The sequence below is a fragment of the Lepisosteus oculatus genome, chromosome 9, assembly GCF_040954835.1.
Source record: "Lepisosteus oculatus isolate fLepOcu1 chromosome 9, fLepOcu1.hap2, whole genome shotgun sequence".
NCBI lineage: Eukaryota > Metazoa > Chordata > Actinopteri > Semionotiformes > Lepisosteidae > Lepisosteus > Lepisosteus oculatus.
Window position 1 is genome coordinate 44485164 of NC_090704.1, and position 22771 is coordinate 44507934.

The 22771-nt window shown below is 45.2% G+C and overlaps 1 protein-coding gene across 3 annotated transcripts in view; it reads left to right on the forward strand.

The window, feature by feature from the left end:
• The first annotated feature begins 352 nt into the window (after positions 1–352).
• Positions 353–22771, forward strand: part of LOC102697629 (septin-9-like) — a 94972-nt gene continuing 72553 nt past the window's right edge. The window contains exons 1-2 of one of the 3 annotated variants that reach the window (XM_015356270.2): positions 353–724; positions 15065–15121. In XM_015356270.2, the coding sequence (XP_015211756.2) occupies positions 703–724; positions 15065–15121 (79 nt within the window). In that variant the 5' untranslated portion in view covers positions 353–702. Of the gene's footprint in view, positions 725–15064; positions 15122–18553; positions 18851–22771 lie in introns of those variants that run through there. The other 2 variants (XM_015356272.2, XM_015356273.2) reach the window with 2 other exon arrangements.

Genomic DNA, 22771 nt, shown 5'->3' on the forward strand with positions numbered 1-22771 from the left:
GGGGATGGTGTTCCAGGGTTTCGAGGTGCAGCAACAACGGGCCCTGTCAACCACGCAGCGTAGTTGCGTGTGAACACACATTTTAAAGAGTCCAGTCTCCGCAGAAGGCAGAACAGACAGTCGGATCGTTACAGAAGAGGTCGCGCATTCAAACGTACAGTACGTGAAGTCTGGAATGTTTTCCAAGCAGCAACATTCTTCCAGACGAGTGTGTGTACAGCCCCAAAGCCCAAGCGTGTATCTGCTGAGGTGTGGTCCGTTTGTTTGAATGGCAGCTTCGTGAAGAGGAAAATAAGTCAATGATTAATCAAGCTTTTTCCTCTTTACAGAAGTGAAGGAGTGTACCTGCAGGGCAGCTAGCGTGGCATAGCGCCTTGATTCCATAAGGAGCGTGATTGTATAGGAACAGCCCACGCTGGAAAAAACTGTGGGACCTGCAGGTGCTCCTAATGAGAGTGAAAGGAAACAGTGACGAGGATAAGGAATAGCAGCAGCTCCTGCAGGAACAGCGATCGACTTCAGGGAGCGGTCTGTGTGAAATTATTAACATCCACGATCTACCTGTATGGGAATGACGCCGAAGTCGAGCTGGTAGTCTCGAAGGATTTTAACTGGAGCTTTTTAACGGCAGAGGAGAGGGGGGAAAGTCGACTTAGTGGGCTACCTCCGTTTTCCAGTCTTCCCGTAAAAAACAGAGGAAAAATGAGGCGAACGGGATATTCAGGTATGTCGGATTTTTTTATTGCAACTTTCCCATAAAATCGTTTAACTCTTGGTTGACTTCTGAGAGAGGTAGGAGAGACAAGCTACATGTTTTTTTTAAAGACGAGTGCTGTACGAACACCAATAATTAGATTTGCTTACCTAATCTACCGTACCAAGCAAATGCAAAAACTCTCCCCCCCTCGCTTCTTCAGGTGAGTATAAACGGAGGGAAGCCCTACTGTGTGGACACAGTATAAAAATATTGAACAGTTTTGTTAAAACCATTTCTCAACTACAGTTTTCATTAAGTGTTTTTTGACTGTGATAGTCACAGCACTCTTTACTTTGTGCGTGGAGTTTGGAGGTCTCCTGCCCAGTCCGGTGGAAAAGGGGGTTAATATTTACAGAGAGGCGCGGACTTCAGCCTTGGAGTAAAATCAGGCGAGTTAAAGTTATCTGACCGTGTGCGGTCTGGTTTCGCACCTCCTGAAGAAATATATAATAAATGTTTACTATTTTTAGACGGTTAAGTAGCACATACACTGGAACAGAAAGGTAGCGTGTGTATTTTAACGCGAAAGCCACGAACTGAGTCGGAAACTGGGCTTTTCTTCATGTGGTGTTAGTATTCACAAATGGTTTAACACAAGCACGCCATCAGCGCCACCTTCTTTTCTGCAAAGAATGAAGTACTGTACAGCTGAAAAATGTAACAGGTCTAAGCATGTTCGACTTATTTTGCTGTTGCTGTGCCTAAGTCATTGTTCGTTAATTTTACGGTTTATGCGGTAGCTTAAGGAACAAACGAAAGATTTACAAAGTAGAGGAGGCCCGTTTATCCCGTTTGGTAGTTAGTAGCGAATTGATGCAAGAATCATATCCACCCATTTCATGAAAGAATCGAGGGCTCCAAGGACATGTTTGGGCATATTGTTCCAGACTCCCACAACCCTTTGTGTAAAGAAAGGCCTCCTGTTTTCATTTTTAAAGCGCTTCCACGTAGCTGTAAATTAAAAGCCCAATAAAAGGTGATCAGGTAACATTGAAATTGTGGAGACAGTTTTTTAAAGAATAAAGGCCACTGTGTTAAACAGTCTTCTGATCAAAACGACAAGGTGTGAAATGTTTCAAAGCCTCTAGTAACAGCAAAACCTGCTGTAAGTGATTTATAGCACTGTTGACAATTTGTTGTAGCAGCAGTTTGCCAGAATTTGTGAAATAAGTTGACAAACAAGTTGTCCGGGTTGGAAAGTTCCCTTAATAGTGTGCAGTTTAAAAAAAAAAGTGCAATTATATTCCTATTTTTTTCCTCTTTGTACAGACCTGTAGTAAAGAACTTCACTGTTTATCTTTAGAAAATCTGAGGTCAACACATCACAGCTCACAAGTGGTCACGCCTGGGCTAACAGACTAACACCCAGACTGATACAGTATAAAAATACACACTCGCAGTGCTAAATAATGTTGGGTTAGTGGGTAAAATATCACCTTAAATTATTACAATGATAAACACTTTATAGAAATGAGCAAATGTGAACTGTGTTTGGGGTTACCAATAAGTTTTAATATGCAGAAATATTGCCCCCTAAGACACTGATTTATTATTATACTGTATTTTTATTGCATGATTGTTTATTAGTTTTTTTTCAATGCTCTGGCCTGGATTGTTCCATTGGAAAAGTGTTACACACAGAGCTGAGCAGTATCTCTGCTCTGCAGACACACGGTCCTGATTTCCACATTACAGGATACCCATCTATTCTCCTTAAAACAAGGACTAGATTGGCACTGCAGATCGTCCACACGCAGGGGTTAAACAGATTATGTAGGCCGTTCACCTACCTCATATATGTTTACTTGTAATATATTATTAGTGTATACATGTTTTAATTTCCTCCTGGTTGTTTTTTCTGCGGTAGGATCTATGTGGTCTGTCTCTCTGCCCAATCCATGATTCTACTGGTTTCTTTTGCATTGCCTGCTCTGCGACTGCATGCACAGGGTGCCATCTGACAAGTTAAAGAAAGTCACACCGCAGCTATTTCCTGCTCTTCTGAGCAGCAGAGAAGCACCAAAGAGCCTCACTCCAGGGACTATGACTTCTAATCTGTGGCCATTGTACTAGGTTAACGGTGCGCTTAACAGTGTCCTGCTTGCCGCACGATTGAGCAACCAGGCTGCGGCCGCCTGTGCCCTGCTTCACTGTACAGCCCTGGCCTTGCCCGAGTCCCCACTGGTCGTGATCCGCGTTTGTCGCCTGTCTGTTTTTCCTCAAAACAAGTTGCAACTCAAAGACGCAGCGCCTGAAGCCACACTCTTTCTACTCCCCAGTCGATACAGGCTTAACTCCGAGCTTCACAGCAAGGGAGGAAGATCGCCTTCGGTTCTCTCCACATACCGTCGCCACGTGCCGCTTTCAGACCCATCCAATGTTTTGGAAGCTGCCCCATGTTTGGGCTGGCGTCCTACCCAGGGTGTACCCCACCTTGCGGCCGTTGCTTGCCGGGACAGGCGCTGGCTCCCCGGTGACCCCAGATTAGAGGTTAGAAAATGGAAGGATAGTTTATCCCAAAGGAATCTAGAGCGTTGCCACCACTGAAGGCCACCACCCATCCGGGCACTGCGGACCAGCTGGAGGAAGACACTGCTCTTCCTGGACTTTAGGGAGGCCAGATTGTACCAGCCCAGAGGCAGTCAGTCCTTTGAGGTCACACACCTGCTGTGATAATCATCTTTATTGATCACGTAGTCAGGACCTCAGTTCAACATCCCTGGGACCATTAAACAAGGTTTATCAGTATCCCTGGTCTCCACACTGAGGCAGGAGCTTGGAGTTCCAATGCCACCTACTAACAAGCTGGTTCTGCTTAGAGGTGTCCTATCCCAGTACTGCGTGACCTGTGCTGAGCTTCTGAGTGTGTTGCAACACTGGATGAGCTCAGGAGAAGTTAATTCTCTTAACGTCATTTATTAAAATAAGGCAGATGTTTGCATATTTGCATTCTATTTCTCAATGTGTGCATTTTCTTCAGAATTTTACACTGTTCCTATTGTCATGTGATTTGTTTACAGCTTTTTAATCTTATGCAAGCATCTTCCAGAAAATATGTCTATGGTTTGTGGTTTCAACCTAACTATTTACACTGTCAACCATCAATGAATTAGTGTACAGTATATTTCCCATCCTTTGCTTTCTAGCTGTAGAAAGTGGTAACTTTCCTAGAGGTTCTTGCTGCAAAACCTTTGATATTGTGCCTCATCTGGTACTGCAGACTCAGCCTTCTTGCTTTCTTCCCTGTAAACCATTACTTTTTGTAAGTCAATGGTTAACTCACCAAAGAGATAAGTAAACAGGAGGAAAGAGCCTGACCTCACAGGTAGGAGAGATCAAAAGGTATTTATAGATTCTTTTTGCCTTGCTCAAACCTCTAAAAGCTAACTGCCCAGCTGCTTGGTAAATAAAGTATTTAATAACTAAGGGCACAGACATCTGATTCCCCTGCACTGCATGGTATAAACAGCCAATAATAAAATGTCCCCAATGTACAGCACAGTGAAATTGTCATTTTCTCCAGCGCAGGTGTTCTTTTCCTTCCTTCATGCATTAAGGACGCTCTTATGCTCAAAGGAGAATTCTCAGCTCCAGCCTTTGGGTGTTCTTTATCAGAAGAAATGGCTTGGATTCCCTTATCGTCCTGATCCCTTTTGGTTTGCTTTGCTGTGTTTCTGCAGGCAGCCAGCTTGAATTGACCTAAATTTCTGCATAGTCTGTGTTGGAAGCAGAAAACTCCCGTCAGGAGTCACAGGAGATTGAGCTGCATTCCCACTTCTTCTTAGTATGATCCAGCAGTTTTTAATGTTGGAATGATTGCGGCAGCTGGTTCTGAGGCGTTTGCCGTTGTGGGAAAGAGAGTTGAGAGTAGTATAATCCTGGCCTTTTCTTATTCATCATGTTCCTCATGTGGTGTTAAAATGGCCTGTTCCTTTCTTTATGTTTTGATAAAGACCTGTCTGCTGATATCTGTCCAGCAGACCTGGAAGTGACTGAGGTTTGTGACCCCAGGAGGTTGCAACACTTTCGGCCAACCCCAGCTCTGTTAGAAGAACTGCGGTTTTGGAGGCGGAGGTCAGACGCATACCTGAGCTCTGTGGTTCATGGGAAAGCAGTACTTGTCAGACCATTCTGTGTAGAGCGTGTTATCAGAAGACCCCTCTGGAATGCACTGATAATAACCATTTCTGAGAGGTGTGAAGTAATACAGAACTCTTCTACTTGAGGAAAGAAAAATGTTGACATTATCCTAGCAGGGTCCACACAGGCAGGGGGTATAATTTTACAGACGGTGGAATGAAAGGTCAAGTTTGCCCAATAGTTATTTTTAGTTGTTCCTTTACCAAACCTACTTTTAAAATTGAAAACCACCCCACCCAGCTCTGAAGAAGGGAAAAACCTATCCCATTCCCGTCTTGGCACCAGTAACAGAAAAAACAAATGAATTTTCTAACGCGTGTCTTGAGTAAAGCCTCTTCTCTTGAAGGGAGCAATCAGGGTCTTGAGGAGTGACCTGGGATCTGTGATCTGCTCTTGGATAATTGCGCATTGCTGCACATGCTTGATCAAAAACCACATAAAACTGGAGTAATTAGTAACTGATTGGCTAATTACCATTATCCTGCTCATAATCGATTGCAGCTGAATGGTTATCCTCATCAAGTTTTAACAACTCTTCACCACAAAAAACTAACTTTGGCTACAATGGCCAAATACAGTGCCTGTTCACTTTTCAGATGTTATGGTATTAATTAACTCCATACAAGGTTTGCACTATCTGGCATCTGATGCAGTGAAAAACATCACTTTAAAAACATAAATGATGAAGGACTAAAGAGCACTGTTTCATACTTATTATTAAAACGTCCTTGACAGTTATTTACTTTTGCGGTTGCACTAATTGTTGACTTTCTGTATAGCTATGAGTCAGGAAGGAGACTGTCAGGTATGGTCTTAATAATAATAATTAATAATAATTGCTTACACTTATATAGCGCTTTTCTGGACACTCCACTCAAAGCGCTTTACAGGTAATGGGGACTCCCCTCCACCACCACCAATGTGTAGCATCCACCTGGATGATGCGACAGCAGCCATAGTGCGCCAGAACGCTCCCCACACATCAGCTATCAGTGGGGAGGAGAGCAGAGTGAGGAAGCCAGTTCATAGAGGGGGATTGTTAGGAGGCCATGATTAGTAAGGGCCAATTGGAAATTTGGCCAGGACACCGGGGTTACACCCCTACTCTTTTCGAGAAGCGCCCTGGGATTTTTAATGACCACAGAGAGTCAGGACCTCGGTTTTACGTCTCATCCGAAGGACGGCGCCTGTTTACAGTACAGTGTCCCTGTCACTCTACTGGGGCATTAGGACCCACACGGACCGCAGGTTGAGCGCCCCCTGCTGGCCCCACTAACACCTCTTCCAGCAGCAGCCTTAGTTTTTCCCAGGAGGTCTCCCATCCAGGTACTGACCAGGCTCACACCTGCTTAGCTTCTTGTCAGTAGGGAATGCACATCTATAAATCTAGGAGTGACCTCCTGCCATTCAGTTTTTGACTGCCCTTTCACAATAATTCACGGCAATGCTGTTAAATTCTCAACTGTAATGAGTCTAATAAAACACGATTGTCTTGATGAATGTAGGGGAAGGGTGATCTCTTCACTCACAGCCCTGCCCTGCTACTTAAACAGAGATCAGCCTGTCAGGCAAACAAGACTGGGTTAAGTGGGTGAAGAGAAGGGCACTGCTAAGCTTCCTCTGACTTTATTTGTTCTGCTCAGTCATACAGAATAAATCACACATGCTGTGAAAGGAGTAGGTTTGTTCTCCAATTCAGAAGAGCTTAGTGTTCAACAGGTTTGTAATGAGGAAGCCTCAGTGAGAAACCAGGCAAGATGGCTTTTTTTTTTTAAGCATTCATTCACGAAGATTGCTATTTCTGCAACAGAGTGTAGACAATGCACTTGGAACATGGTTGTTTTGATAAGGTGTGGATGTCAGTGAGGCTCCCTTGTCCCTGTTAAACCTACATCATGTTCTTCCTGTTAGCCTATGCAATGCTGTAAGAGCTGGAACCAAATCATTCAACTGATTCAATGTAGACATGGTCACATTTCAGCAGCTGAGATGGAGCTTCAGACTCTTAACAGCAATGAGGTTCTTCAGGCCTCTAGTTTTGTCAACTGTCTCTGAGAGCAAATGCCAGCAGCTATATCACCCTGCAACACGGAACTGGCAGCCCACTGAAGCTCAGCAGGTGTGAGCCTATATGGGAGACCTCCTGGGAAAAACTTAAGGTTGCTGCTGGAAGAGGTGTTAGTGGGACCAGTCGAGAATGTTCACCCTGTGGTGTGTTTGAGTCCTAAGGCCCCAGTATAGTAATGGGGACACTGTAGTGCAATTTCTTCAAAACAGGGGTGATGGTGTGTCCTGGCCGAATTTCCCCCTGGCCTTTACCAATAATGGCCTCCTAATAATCCCAGTCTCTGAACTGGCTTCATCACTCTGCTCTCCTCCCCACTGAGAGCTGGTGTGTGGCGTGCAGACTGGTGCACTATGGCTGCCGTCGCATCATCCAGGTGGGGCTGCACACTGGTGGTGGTGGAGGGGATCCCCATGACCTGTAAAGCGCTTTGAGTGGAGTGTCCAGAAATACTATATGCTATATAAGAGTAAGGAATATAATTATAATAAACGTTTTGTTTCATTGTAAGCCGCCCTGTTTTTCTGCAGCAGTAATCATACTATTTTACCCTGTTTTGAGAGATCTGGGGCCAGATAAGCGTATCGGATCCAATCGGGGCGAGCGGCTGACTGGACCGTAAGGCCTCTGCCGGGCCCTGAGTGACCGCAGCAGCAGAGGAACAGATTGAGGTCATTGCTCACACAGCCTTGACGCTGCCTTGCCTGGTTTGCACTGTGCTCAAAGGTGTCACTCGCTAAAGAAGCGGGAAAGGAAAAAAGAGTACCATTGCCCAAAGCAAACATGTGAATCAGAAATTACCCGTAAAACTGTGTTATTTTCACAGCTGCTTCGTGGACCATTCTTAGAGTGTGACGTATTTTTTTGCTCTCTTCATGGGATCTTCTGAACTTCTTTTGGACTTCCGTTTGAGTATTTCTTGATACGCGCGGTAGTTCTTCAGAGTACTTCAGAATATTGTGGACCTCTCCCGTATTTGCAGCCTCTGATGTGCTGAAAGTAAATAGAACTTCTTATGTCTTTGCTGAAGCTGTGTACTCCCACACAGTGATAACTGCTGGGATACATCTTGCACTGAAATACCCGAGTAATCAAGACGTTCAGTGCCATCTCCCTGTGTCCCTCTTGTCCGAACAGCAGTGAAGGGAATGAGAAGGAAGCAGCACTCCTCTTTGCAGACAAGTTTTGAACAATCCATGATTAGACAGGAAAAATCAGATCCTTTTCATATTCTTAATTCTGAATATCTTCTCTCTAATGTTTTAGGTTTCCCAAACGTAGATCAAATCGATATAAATATTCTTATTTTCCTTATTTGTTAAAACAGTTAAAACAAATAAATGGCAAGGGTAAATGCAGTTGTGTCAGTATAAACCAATTATGCTGTAACAAACTATGTATGTGTAATGTGTCATGACTATGTTGTAACAAGTTATGTATGTGCAATGTATTTAGATGTACAGAAGCACTGTGTCTCCAAAAATTTTCCCCTAGGGGATAATAAAAGTTTAAGTTATCTTATCTTTGCTTCTGATCTTTGTATTTTTGTCAGATGTGACCAGTCAAGAAAGGTAACTCTCAGATTTTTAGTGTTAGTGTGTTGAACTCACTGATCCCTTGAAGCAAAGTGCAGGGCAGGCCTAAAAAAATAGTGGGATACAATTTAGGGCAGCATGAGAGTAAACAATACACCATTCAGCTCATCTGCTGCAGTCATGCCAGTCACACCACGCCCCTGCCACGCCCACTCCCACATGGTCCTGCTTCTTTCTTTTTACAGCCCTGGGCTCTGCTACTGTGACAGGGTGGGACTCTCTTCACCTGATCGCATCTAGCCCCTCTCCTCTCTGTCCAGTGTATCAGTAACAACAGCCTTGAGTCCTTGAAATCTGCAGACTGCTATTAACACCTGTGTTGAAAAAAGCCCGTTCTTAGTAATGACAATCCTTTTTCATAAAATATGTTCTTTTATTGCTAAAATTCTGGAATGGATGGTTGCAGCTCAGTTGCAGTTTCATCTTTATCTGAGCCGTTATAATCGCGGTCTGGACAAGGATGGTGTTGAAACCATCCTTACCACCCTTAGTACTTTTGTCTCTATGTGACTTAATATTCATTTCTATCTGGTCTATAGTACAACTTGTGATATTGTTATGCCTATACATGTGTTGGAAAATTGTTTTGGTGTCACTGGTTTTTTGCTTCATTGGTCTGGCTCCTGTGTGGGTAAATCACAGTAAAATCATAGTAAGAGCATTGTTGATGGCAGACAGGCATTGTTTTAAAAGTGGTACACTGTACCAACTGCAGAACAGCAGTAGAGCAAAGTTAAATGGAACACTTTAAGCTCTTTGCAAATGCAGGGCTAGTTTACATGCCAAGGCAAGTGCAAAAGACCACTTCTCTGAACTGCCTCTTCTGAGTACACACCTTTTTAAGAAGAACACTAAGGTGGGTTACTGTAGCCCAGGCGTCTGGAAGTCTTGAGGGGCTGGGCAACTACACCTTTCTCCCCTCTGACCTGCGTAGGTGCAGGCTCAGGAATGCTTTGCCCAGCCTCCCGGTGTCGCTGAGCTCCTTCCTGTGTGTCCTGTGCTCTGCAGTCTTTGTGTGTGAGCTCAGCTCCCTGGTCTGTGGCTGAGCCTCTCTGTAGGGATGACTCACGCTGTAATCTCCTGAGAGAAGGACAAGCACATTGCTAATTGAAGGGGGGATCTTCTTAAACAAATATACAGAACAAAACCTTTCAAAAAAGCAGTGACAGGAACCATTTATGAGATCACACTCTCCCGCCCCCTCTGCTTCTCAAGAAAAACACTCCTGCTGTGGCTCATTTCTTTTCGGTTACCGCACACAGACCTACCTACTTGAACAAACTCAGCCTGCATCTCCAGCTCTCCTGGTTTCAAAATAGATTGCACTAATTGTACGTTTTCTTAGTTTTTATAGTGTTTAAAATTCGTAAGATAGTCTGTTTATACTACTTTTGACTTTTGTCAGGGAACGTGCCCTCCTATATAAAAAAAAATGGACTGAGCTTTACGGTTTAGCTTTGCTCCGTATAATCTATCCCGTGTTTTGTAAACATTCATTCTCTCCTGGATGGAAGAGAAGTGTCGCTCATGGCCTCAGAAGCAGCGCCTGAGCTTCCAGCTGACCAGTGCATATCTGCAGCGGATCAGCTGTGTAAATGGGACACAAGAATATGATACTGTAGGTGTGGCTTCCGTTCATAAAGGAGAGGAAACAGTTGATTAAAACCTGTTACCCCTGATGTTTACCTCTAAACAGTCAAGACAGCGGCGTGGCACTTTTCCAGGCTTGTGTTTGTTTTGCCAACTGTTATAAACACAGAGGGCTGCTCAGGATGACACGCTTTGTAATGTGTGAACTAGCCACGTCTGTTTGGAACTCCAAGCAGCCTACGGTAAGCCTCTTTTGTTAATCATGTAACAGAATAAATATTCATATTGTGTTTTCTTCAATCCAGCTAAAGCCTAAAGTATTAAATCAAAATTTTGGCCTTCCCAGTGATCACAAATAGCTCAAGGTTCTTCCTTGGTCAGAGGCTTCTGATTTATCGTTTGTTTAAAACCTGGTTGATGTGGATCTCAGTAATTCTGCTGTCACCACATTGCTGTTTCGTACCGAAGCACGTAAACTCTTCTTTGCCTGTAGAGCGATGTTTGATGAGCCTTACAAAGGTGAAGATATTCATTTCAGTGAAATGTGGTTTTTCGTAAAACTGGTTCTCTCTGATGGGTACTGAAAAGGGCCTTAGAGCTTCTAGGCTTCCAGGAGCGCCAAACCTTTCTCTCAGCCACTCTCTCGGATCAAAGAGACAGGCCTGACTCCGGCCTTGTCACCACACATTCCCATGAAGGGGAAAGAAATCAGGACTGGTGGCACCGTTTTCTAAATAAAATAATATTAATCAGCTAAGCCCTCCGAAAATGAATGGAACAGCAGTGCTGTCAAGTCTTAGACCAGCAGGAAGACGGCGAAGCCTTGTAGGCTAGCGCACGCGGCCTCGCGTCACCATGGCAACAGGGGTCAGCCCATGGTGAGCGGCAGGCCCCGGGGGCGGGCCTAGCCGAGATTGACAGGAGCGGGGAGTGACTCACTCAGGCTGTCGTGTCAAGTCTGCCGTGCAGGCTGGGGGTGTTTGGCCTCTGTCTGGCCTGGCAGCCGGGCTGGAAAATGTGCGTTTGGGCCTTTAAGAAGCCTCCGTGTGGCTCTGCAGCTATGCGCTCCTCACCACAGAGTGAATTCCAGCACAGCGGCTGTTGTCGGGAGCCAATCGCTTTCTTGCAGTTCCCTCTGGGCAGCGGTACAACACATGGGGCTCCAGAGCTCAGATACCTGGGGTGTGATTCATGCCTCTGCAGGCCGGCAGCTCACTGTGGACTCACTTCCTTTCATCTGCTCGTCAGGCCCAGAAGACACATGACACGTACGACACCGCACAAACATTTCTTTCATGATCTTGGTCTCGCTTCAGCGTCTCGGGGCAGACGAGGGGAGAAACGACAAAAGCACCTAATCAGAATGGGCACCCACCTCGTGACCCCTAAAATGTGGAAGAAAGAGACGGAGATGAATTCATCCTGAGGCTTCCAGGACTTCTACATTAGCAATGTGCACAGTTTTTTCAAGAGTTCAAACATTGTGCTGTGTGATGTCGTCTGTAGTGAGCCCGCTTTTGTTTATTTATATTTTTTGTTGTACATTTTAGGTTTAGTTGGAGTACTTTTTTTTTTGGGGGGGGTGAAATATTTATCTTTTTCTCATTGTCTGTGTGTGGGCCGTCAGTGGATGAAGGAGCAGCCCGCGGTGCGTGTGCTGTGAAGGCAGTGTTTGGGAGCATCCTTCTGTGTGATGTAGGTCAGGTGTGGCCTTCGCTGTAGGCCAGGAGTGGCCTAGCCCCTTTCCTCTGCTGATGCAAGGCAGGAGGTTGTTTTTTTAGGTCACCCTGGCAATCTGCTTTGAATTAACAAGTGTATTAAATTATTTTTTATTTAGTACATTCTATGGCGGTTGGAATGAGTGCCTAAACGTGCTTCAGTCCTTGAGGACCAGTGCCAACCGTTTCTCACTCCACTGAATGTTCCCAAGTTAAAAGAGCCAAAATAACGGCCTTTCTTCTAGAAACAGAGGATTTAAACAGGATCAATGAATCCTGTTGGATCATGCCTTTTCACCAATGGAAACGTCTGTTCCAGCCTTTTGTGCTAAAAACATCTTATGAATATTGCAAAGGTTACCGATGAGAAGAAGCCATTGGTCCCATCTAGCTCTGTTGGTTGCCTGCAGGCATTTGAGCTGTGGATTTTGTCTAGCCACTCCTTGGAAGAAGCCCGATTTATCATAAAAAATATGGCTATATCCTGTAAGTAGTGTTCCATACTCCCTCAACCCTTTGTGCTCAGTGGTGCCAGCCTTTGAAGTTACTCTGAGGTCCTGCTTTGTCCACTGTTCAAAGCTGAGAAAGATTTAGCTCAATTCACCTGTCAGTGTAGGGTAGACATTGCATCCATTTTGTGTTGCGTTTTGCTTTCTGTTTAGTCTCATAGGATCAGCAGGGTTTGTGTGGGACGGACTGCACCCGCACTGTATAAAACTCATGAGTCCGTATTCTAAAGCCTAGCCGCAGTATGCATAGATCTTTGATTTCCCCCTGGTGGGTGTTCAATAGAAAGCAATCAAAGATTCTGGCTTGGCGGGGAGTTCTGCCCAAGAACCTTAGTGTTTGGTTCATATTGGTTGCTTTCTGCAAAAATCAGTTTTACGTTTTGTGGGGTTTTGGAGGAATCAGCTGGAATACATTCAGTAGTGGGAAGCCCCTCCCCCCATACAGTTTTGTAGTAATCATTCAATCAGAAAGTCTAAATCTCCTGTGTTTTACTCCCCCAGAAATGAATTTGGCTAATGAACGTTTGTCCATTCTCTCTGCTGGAGCAGTACATGTGTGGAATGTCTGGAAACATTAGTCACCATCACCAGATAAATTATAGGTTGCGTTAGCATACTTACACTGGTATCTTTCTTTTCATCTTTCTTTCAATTATGTACTTTAAAAAAGGAGAACTTCCTAGTTTTTTCTGGCTTAGTGTCCTCTTTCCTGAAGTCACAAGGTTTTATTCTTTCTCTGTGGTTGGAAATGAAATATGACTCAGCCTACAATTTAGACACGTAGCCTATTAAAGATTTAACTTGCACTCCTCTGGTTCTCTATTAGCCTCTGCCTGATGTGTGTGATATCTGAGAGCTACTTATTACAGTGCCATCAGTGCCAATCATGTGGCAATTGAGGAACAGAAATGTTGACACATCAAGAAACATCTATATCCTCTTAAATTCACATACCCTTCAGTGAAAAATGGTTAGCACTTAAGAGGGAAAAAAAGGAAGTCTAAAGCTCCTGCCATCATAGAAATTATTTCGAAAACTAAACTGACAGCCCTAAAGATGGACTGAAAGCAGAAGAGATTTAGCTAAGTGTGAGAATGTAACTTACACAGATGATTTGTGATGCAAATTAGTCTTGGTGTTAACACAGAACAAAGGCTGCTTCTCTTTTTTCTGTTATAAAACATTATCTGTGTCGTAGATAACGAGGCATTGGCTTTGATGCGACATTGCAAGATACAAGAAAAAAAAAGTTGCAAATTGTAGTTTTGTAGCTGAAAAAAGAAGTCGCGTGCTGCCTTTTAACCACAGTCATGTCCTGCTCAGATGTGTTCACCCCGAACTGGGGGGCTTATCACCCTCGGTCCACATGTCCTCCGGATGGCAGAACACACACGTCTTTGGAATTGCGGGGCCCAGGATCCGCGGGTGGCTCTGTGGTTCAGGATCTGCGCCTGTGACTGGAAGGTTGCCGGTTCAAATCCCGTGGCCGGCAGAGGAATCCTACTCCGTTGGGCCCCTGAGCAAGGCCCTTAACCCCAGCTGCTCCAGGGGCGCCGTATTAAAGGCTGACCCTGTGCTCTGACCCCCAGCTTCTCTCCCTTTCTGTGTGTCTGTGCCTCATGGAGAAAAGCTGGGGTATGCGAAAAGACGAATTCCTAATGCAAGAAATTGTACAGGGCTAATAAAGAAACATTCACCAAGCGTCCCGTGTCCCTCTGGGAGGTGGCAATGAGCTCGCCTGCCCGAGCTGGACCTCTGGCCCAGACTGTGCTCCACTCCAGAACAGGGGTGTACTTCCACATCGGCAAGTCATCCGTCAGCGCTGGAGCCCGAAGAGCAGGGGGTTTCCAAAGCGAGGCGTGTCGTTCTGTTTCGGATGTCTTGTCCTCCTGTCTTCGAGAGGAGAGGAACAAGAGGCAGGGGGGTGGAGAAAGCGTGGAGGTCTTGCGAAATGTGGTCAGTGTGCTCTTAGGGCTGGATGAAGTAGACTGGAGCTAGAAATGGGAACTGCACCTTAGCTAGAGAGTGAGAAGAAAGGCACGATGTGATGCAGAGGGTATCCCACTTGACTGACTCCGCTGTAAGCTTCCTCAGCTGTAATGGGGACCTTATGGTGAGGAAAGATCTAACTACACCTCTGTGGTCTAGCTGCTAATTAGGAACCTGGAGCCGAAGCAGAGCTGTGCAGTGAGCTACACTGTGGAACAAAGCAAAAAAAGCCTGATCACATTACTTTTAAGTTTTACTGGGGTTTTCTTTTAATCAGCCTTTCCTTGAAATAAACAAAACAAGACTCTCGGCAGGCTTAGCTGGGGAGATGCCATTCGGAGTGCAGATAGAACTCCGCAGTCCAGACGCTGCCAGCACGAGTCTGTCCAACACGACCCACAGGCCAGGGGTGGAAACTGCAGGGAAGTGCCTTTACTCCAGGAGACTGCTTCCTTGTGAAGGAAGGGTTGTGGGAGTCTGGGACAAGCTACCCACACTGCTTTCAGGGGTCGTCTGGATGCTGTGCATTGAATTGATTAATGTACGCATAAGCAGGCAAGCCAGATAGGCCAATGTAGTGCAGGTACTGGCAACTGAAGAGTCTGTTGGCTCCATGCTGCAGCTGTCTGCTTTGAAAGCCACAATGTGCTACGCACTGGGTGCCAAGATAATATTTGATCTTTCTTCCTTTGAAATTTCAGGAATTGCCAGGACACCAAGCGGAAGGCTCAGGAAAGTGTCGGATCCCACAAGCCCAAGTAAGTCCTGATTCGACGTCGGCTGAGGTTTTTGTCTTTTGGGGAAATGGCAGAAAAAAAGCAGCACATAGAGCTGTGGTGCTTCACGATACGCATCACAGAAGACTGGGGCAAAGCGTGGTAAATGTGCAGTAATAAGCATGGGAAGAGGTAGCGGGGAAAGTAACAGGGCAGATAAAAATCCAGCGCGCTGCCGGTGTGTGATTTATCCAGGACGGAATTCATCCATCATTCCTTGGGAGGCAGCTGGTGGCAGTGCTTTAAGAATAGCAAAGCCAGCCCAGGCTGGACTCGTGCACGGATGGGGTGGAATGCTGGCACGAGGCTGCCGTCCGCGGTCACAGCGCACTGCGGAGGCATGCCTTCTGGGGTGGGAAGAGCAAACGTCTTCCTGCACCATCAGCAGTTCTGTCAGCGAGGCGGGGCGGGGAGTCACGAGCTGGGGCTGTCCAGATGTGAAGCCTGCCCTCCTTTCCCCTTTTCCGTGCACTCACATCTGAAAGACGGACGTCTCCAGCACCGTGTGTCTCGGGCAGTGGTTGGGAACACGCATCCTGTCCCAATCCCACCACGTCTTTAAATAAAGCATTCCGTCTTGTGCAGAACGCTAGACCTCCTGCCAACATAAAGTCATCCCTCAAGAGGAGAATTTGCTTCGGTGCGGAGGCTAATTGTTCCCCAGCCTTTAGGCGTTTCGGCTCCTTTTGCCCTTTGTAATGTACCTGTCTGTTATTATGAGGGCTTGCGTGTTCTTGCCAGTGTAATGTGGTTGTGTAACTAGCATGTTCCCAGCTGGGGTGTCATTAAGTTGGGCAGAGTGTGCGGCGGTCTCTACAGCCAGCAGCTTCCACTGGAGGGAGGTGTTGACAGGTACAGTATGTGCGAGGGCTACATCGTGTCGATAAAGACCGAGGCCGATCCTCCAGTATCTCCAACCACACCATCCCTGGAATGTCAGCCCCGTTCAAGAGGAGGGTGGGGCCAAGATTCCTCATGACAGGATAGCGCAGAAGCCCCCTCTGGCAAAGCACCGGAAAACCACATGCTTACCGGTTAAAGAGTAAGAAGTGCTGTTACTATTTCAGATGTGTGGACTTGGATCAGACAGATTTTGCTTTCCCTTCTAAGCTCCGGTGACTCTGTGGGGTCATTGTCACTGACCCACATCAAAACATTTTAAAGGTTTTTTTTGTTGTTGCTTTGGCCGGTGGCCACATTTACAGTAGGTAGCTGCCCTTGTTCTCACGTGTTAACAGTATGAGACCAAAATCATTAGAAGAGCTTCCTCCTGTTCTCGGGTTTTGTGCCGCGCAAGAGCAGCCTTTTCTCCTCCTGTTGGTGGTTTAAGTGCAGCCTTTCTCTGGATTCTGAAATAAATACGTTCGTATTTTGGAAACCTTGAATGAAAACCTGAAAAAAAAATTAAAAAAAGAAAAGAGTCTGATTGTGTCATTAAAAATAGTCGTGCAGTTGAGAAGTACCGTGTTCATAATTTGGGAGGAGTTTAATAGCAGGTGAGGTTTATGGACCCCCTGGGTACATTTTAGAATAAGGTCAGAAGGAAATCCAAGATTTATTTATTTCTGGGGAGGGTGTGAGTCACCTGCAAGGAGTTCCATGTGCCACAGAGCATCACCCACCTTGTTAATCAATAATTGCAGCCCAGTGGCAGGCCTGCTGGATAGTCATGGACACTGTGTCTGGCCCAGCTGAGAACCATTCAGTAACCCCTCACACACATAAAATAAACATGCTGTCTTCTGTGGGAGAGCGGGGTTATCTGTTTCGTGCATTTTAAAATAAACCATTTGCTCTGTCAGCTTGAACACATCACACTCTGGTACCATTTTCTGGTTGTTTTGATCGTTTGAACAGCAGTTTTTCCAGAATGTTTTCCAGAGAGAGAGGGAGAGAGAGAGAGTAAGTCTGAGCACAGCGCAATTTTTGTCTTAAACAATTAGAGTGATGGAGAGAAGCCTGTATGTAAACAGTATAGGCTGCCTCATTTGATTTGGTTTGTGGATTGGCCATGATTCAGACACGATAAGAAGGTAGTAAACTCTACCTCTCTTGATAGAAATCCTCATCAGTGAAACACATATTTGAGAAGATGACCCTGATCAAATGGATAACACACCACAGTTACACTAAACAGGCTTCAGTATGTCCAGAGTGCACTAGCGTGTGTACTTATTTAAAACACATAACTCCAATCCCCTATAGATTGCACTGGCTCCTAGTGCAATTCAGAGCATTTAGAGATTTATTTTAAGGTTCTTCTGCTATTGCATTACTATAGTCCCGCAGTTCACCTTCAATCTTCTGTTTCAAGTCTTCGACTCTACCAGGGATCAGACTCCACACCGCGGGGGAGTGTGTTTTTAACTGCAGTGCCATAACTGGACCTCTACGACTGTTACTAGGATCTATATTTGAAAACTAAAGTGTGCATGTGTGATTTAAAATCTTTTTGCCTCTGATATTTATCCTGTGTTCTATTATACAGAGAGGGCGTTTATTATTAAAATGTATCAGTCTTATTATGGGAAGAGTTCTTCAAGAGATTTAGGAGTTAGGAAGATGCTCAGGAGGATATCATCCCATTCATACCTGTTACTCAAGAGTGACACATACAGCATTGGGGACGTGGTGCGATTAACAGACAGCTGATCTTTTCTGAAAACCATTTTGGAGCAATTTTGTTTTTATTTTAGAATAAGAAAAACAGAAAAATGCAGAACTGTGCCACACCTTGTCTCCCCCCAAATCTGTCGGTACCGATCTACGAGGTCTGTACCCCAGGACCCTGAAAATGAAGTCAGATGATAGACGTAGTGTCCAGAAAGAACTTGGCCATCCGATCCAGGCCAGCCTCGCTGCAGTCGTCCTCCCTGCAGAGAGCGGTAGAGAGCTCCTTAAAAATAATCCCAAGAGAGCAGGATCCACTGAAATCTGGGGAAGATCAAGTCTTCTAAACTGATCATTTCTGGTTTGGCTGTGTCTTAAGCCCCTTAGTGAGTCACAGTCTCATTATGTGATCTTTAACCTGTGTGAAATGTAATGGCCACATCAGAGGGGTCAGAGTGCATAACCTCTTGCCTGAATAATAACACTATTTCAATAGCACTTATCTGTGCAGTTCAGATAACCTTGCTGCACTTCTGTCTGTTCCTGATGCAACACTTCAGAGGAGCTGGCGCTTAGCTGTTTAGCTGTGCCTTGGTTAAAAACTTCTCCTAGCGAGTAGGCTTGCAAACCGTCCCTCACATGAGCGCGGTGTGTATCGAGTGGCTTTGTCTCAGCCCTGTTATTGCAGGCTGTTAGTAGCCCCGAGCTCCGGAGAAATCAAACAGGAGACGTTTTGAATTTTCTTAGCCCTCTGGCGATGAGTGGAGTGGGTTATTTTGGGCTGGGGAGTTCAAGTCACATGGCCTCGGTTTTCCATTTCAAAGACACAATGCTGCTTCAGTGTCAAGGCAGAAAAGAAAGAGACGCAAAAACTCCATATGATCAGCACATGGCAATGTGGTAATTTTGGATGCATTCATTATCGCAACAGATTGAAGAAATTAGACTGAGAAAGAGAGAGAGAGTGAACAAGTGAGCGAGAGAAGGCAGAGAGAGCGAAAGGGGAAGTCTCCAAAAAAAAATTTGAGGGGAAAAAAAGGCAGACATTACATGTGGCTTCTGGAGGGTGTGAACTAGTTATGGAGGGAGACAAAATTGCAGGTAGGTTTGTGGAAATTCTTCTTTTCTGAACCTGAGTGGCTGCTTTTCAGGGTTGACGTTTTCTCTGCTTTATTTTGTCCTTGAGTAATCTGCAGTGGGCAGAGTTCAGCCGCTGCCTGTGTCTCAGACCAGCACACAGTCAGTCTGCATTTTATTTGGCTGCAGTGTTCAGGCAGACACCAAGCTAACGCACCCTGCCTGCCTGCCTGCCTCTGAACAGCCAGAGAGACTCCCAGGGATTGTTCATTGATCGAGTTTTTACCGGAGTTTCACACTGAAGCAATTCACGTATTTGGTGACTCCGGGCAGTGTCTGAATTGTACTTAATGGAGTTTTCTTTAACTTCTGCATTGAGTTCAAATAGCAACGCTGAGTAGGCAGGAAGAGGGCGGCTGTCACATACAGCAGTCTATACATTCCTTTTTTGTATGCCAGTGCATGCTGGTGCACTGTTCATTACTGGCATGAAAAAAATTATTTGTAGAAAAGGAGTTGCAGATGAATTTGGTGTTCTGAACTTGCACAGTTGTTTATCGTTGTTATTCATATATATTAGATTGTTTCCTCTAGTGTTTGAAAGGACAGATTAACTCTACAGCTGTATATGCTTTGTTACACACTTTGGTATACATTTGGTGTAGTTACGCACTGTTGCAAATGTGTATATAAACTGGACTTAATTGGTCATTGTTGGGTTTATGAGAAGAACATTCCACTGCTGCTCAGTGGTTTGAACGCATATGTGCATAGCTGTAAGGCATGCTTTACTGTAATTGTATGAGTGGTAATAAGTATGTAATGTCCTTTCAAGTCTATGCCACACCTACACTCATTGTTTAATGAAGGATGTGCAGTTCCAAGCAGAGCAAGCAGCACCAGGTACAATTCAGTCCCCAGTGATCTGGTGCTTCAACAGGGGAAATCAGAAGACAGCCTGTAATCATGGGTGTCCATCCCTGGTTCTGGAGAACCAGTGTGTCTGCAGGTTTTCTAAGTCTCCGTAAGAGACCTTAATTGGTCAGTCATGAGCTGGTTACGCTTGTGGAGTGCCGATCCACACTAATATGAGTGGACCTGAACTGGACATCCCTGCTGTTTCTCTTGGACGGACAGCTGATCGGCCCCCTGCATCAGGACTGTAGTTCAATCCCATCGGACATGGTGGGATTTCTGACTCATGCTCCTCTTTATTCGTGACTTCCCCTGCAGAGGTTTGGTACTCATGAAGGAGTGACGTGGTGATAACGCTCAGGAGGAGCTGGAAAGCTGGAAAGATGAAAAATATATTAGTCATGATCAGACGATGCTTAAAAAACGCAGGATAACAAGGGCTAAGGTTTGGTGCAAGAACCATTTTTAATCCTTTTGGTCACCATGTTGCAAAAAAGGGTGTTGAAGCAGTCACTCCAAAGAAGATCCACTGAATATTTTCCCAGGCTTACAGGAATGTCCTTCACGAAAAGAACTGAATCTTCTCGGTGCTCAACAAAGAAGACTGTGAGGGGAACCGATCTAAATGTCCAAAATCCTCTAAGGAATTAACCAAGTCGACTCAATAGACCTTTTCAGAAAGAACAACCAATCAGGAACCAGAGGGCACAAATGGAAGTGACAGAGAAATGCGTTAAAAACCCAGACCAGGAAGCATTTCTCGACGCAAAGAGTTGTGGGAGTCTGTGCCAAGCCACCCAGCCATGGTGTTGATGTTGACACCTGGGCGTCTTTCAAGAAGTAGCTTCTGCAGATTGATTCATGGATTATTGAAGTACTTGTAACCAACAGAGCAAGCAGGGCCAAGCAGCCTTCTCCTTTCTAACACTGTTAAAAGGAATTGAAATTGTGGGGCAGACGTGTAGAGAGAATGCAAAGAATGTGACTGGAAAAAGGTATAAATCTCTGCACTTCTTGTGTGGGTCTTCCTGTTGTTGTACTGCATTCCCAGCTGTCCTCTGTGACTATAATGGATGCCGCTTGTAGCTTTCAGAGACTGGTCTCTGCCTTAAAGCCTTGTGGATATACAGTATCACAGACATTCAATATTACTGTATGGTCATGCCATCCATTAGAAGTTTATTTCTTTGCTTTTTAATCTTGTTATTATAATGAATAAATGCTAATATCCTAGTCTCTCAGTTCTTAAAGATCTAAAGAACAAAACTATAAACTGCTTTTAGTTCTGCATTGGTTTTGTAATTGGTCAAATACAGTAAATTAATGTTCACTCATGCCAGTATTATCAACATTTTCAATACACAGCATGAGAGCTTCATTACAGTTTACTTATATATTATCGATTTATACCGTTGCCGTCAGCACAGGTTCAAAACAGGTCCCAGTATGAAACCTAATCTCTGAAGAACATGAGGAGAGGAATGTCAGTAGATTTGTTGGGTTTGTGGCTGTTCTCTTAAGGTGTTCGTTCAGTGCAGAGCATGTATACCTGTTAGACAACAGCAGTGCCTTTTCTTTGAGTATGTAGTGCAGTGAATTAGTCACAAGGTGCTGCTGTGTGCAGAGACTGACAAGAAAATGGCCTTACTTTGTAAGTCAGTCTTGCCACATCACTCTCATTGTCACACACACAATGACTGGCTTATTGCAGTTCTTTCCACATGAGGCCGCCCAACAAGCATAAACTGACTCGTTGCTTTCCTCTGAAATGTTCATATCTGTTCTGCACTTTCTCAATGCTAATAGAAGCGACAGATAGGTACCTTTCGATCAGCGGGCTCCGGGTTTCTCTTCCAGCCCACTTCTCATCAGTCCTTAACAACCTCAGTCACCTCAATACTGGCGTAGTTTTCCCAATTCCAGCGGCTTGTTCCAGCTCGTCAGGTGCTGATGCTTTAAAGAGACCCCAACAAGTGGCAGTCGATCGTTCTCCCAAGCTTACGCCACAGAATGTGTTTGCTCTGTCTTAGCTGCACACAGGTGATGTCGTGGTTCAGCTACAGTACGTGCTTCATCACCATTCCCCTGAAGTTCACACGACTCTCTCTTTACCGCGGTGTTGCGCAGCAGATGTTTTTAAGGGTGCATGCTTGCAGACAGTGACAAGGTTTGCAGACCAGAGCCACAGCCCCAAGATTTTCTCAGAGCCAGATACAAAATGAAACAAGCAAAAAGATTTTGGGTTATGTCCAGATTTATGAATTTCCAGAGGACGCAAATGGAATCTACGTGGAAGGGTGTTTAAAACTGAGAACAGGAGGCACTTCTTTACGCCAAGCAGTGTGGGAGTGTGGAACAAGCTGCCCATCCATGTAGTAGAAGCCTTCACTCTGGCTTGTTTTCAGGAAACAGCTGGATGAGATCCTCCCGTGACTGACCCGTGCTTGGATCAATTAGCTACTACAGTAACTACCAAATGGACAAAATATGGCGATTGCCAACCTATGATGCAGCTGAATTAACAAGCGTTAACCAGGCGCTTACCACTGCAGGAGCTATAAACCTGAGAAAAAAAACGTTACAGGCAAGAGAGGCTCAATTGACTCCTCTTGCCTGATTGGTTTCTAGGAGCTCTGTGGATCATGAACATCATTTAGCCGTTTCTTGACCAGCACCCAGGGAATCTGTTTCATCATCGTGATTGGGGCAGCTCGTCGCAGACCCCTGCAACCCTTGGTGTAAAGACGTGGCTCCTGTTTTCGGTCCTCAGCGTGCATCCTCTTAATTTCCATGTGTGTCCTCGGATCCTTCTCCCCATAGCGCTTCGAACTCCATATGCAAGTGCGCGTTACAACAGGCCACCGCTGGGTGGCAGCATTAACCAGCCGTTTCTTCCGTTTGACGCGGGCCTTGCTGCTCTCCTGCTGGCATTGGAAGTAGAGCGTGTGTTTGACCGTCACTGAGCCGGCATTGTTTGTGTTTTGACAAATCCCCTCCAGCAAGAGAGCCTCCGTGATTTTTTCTAGGACC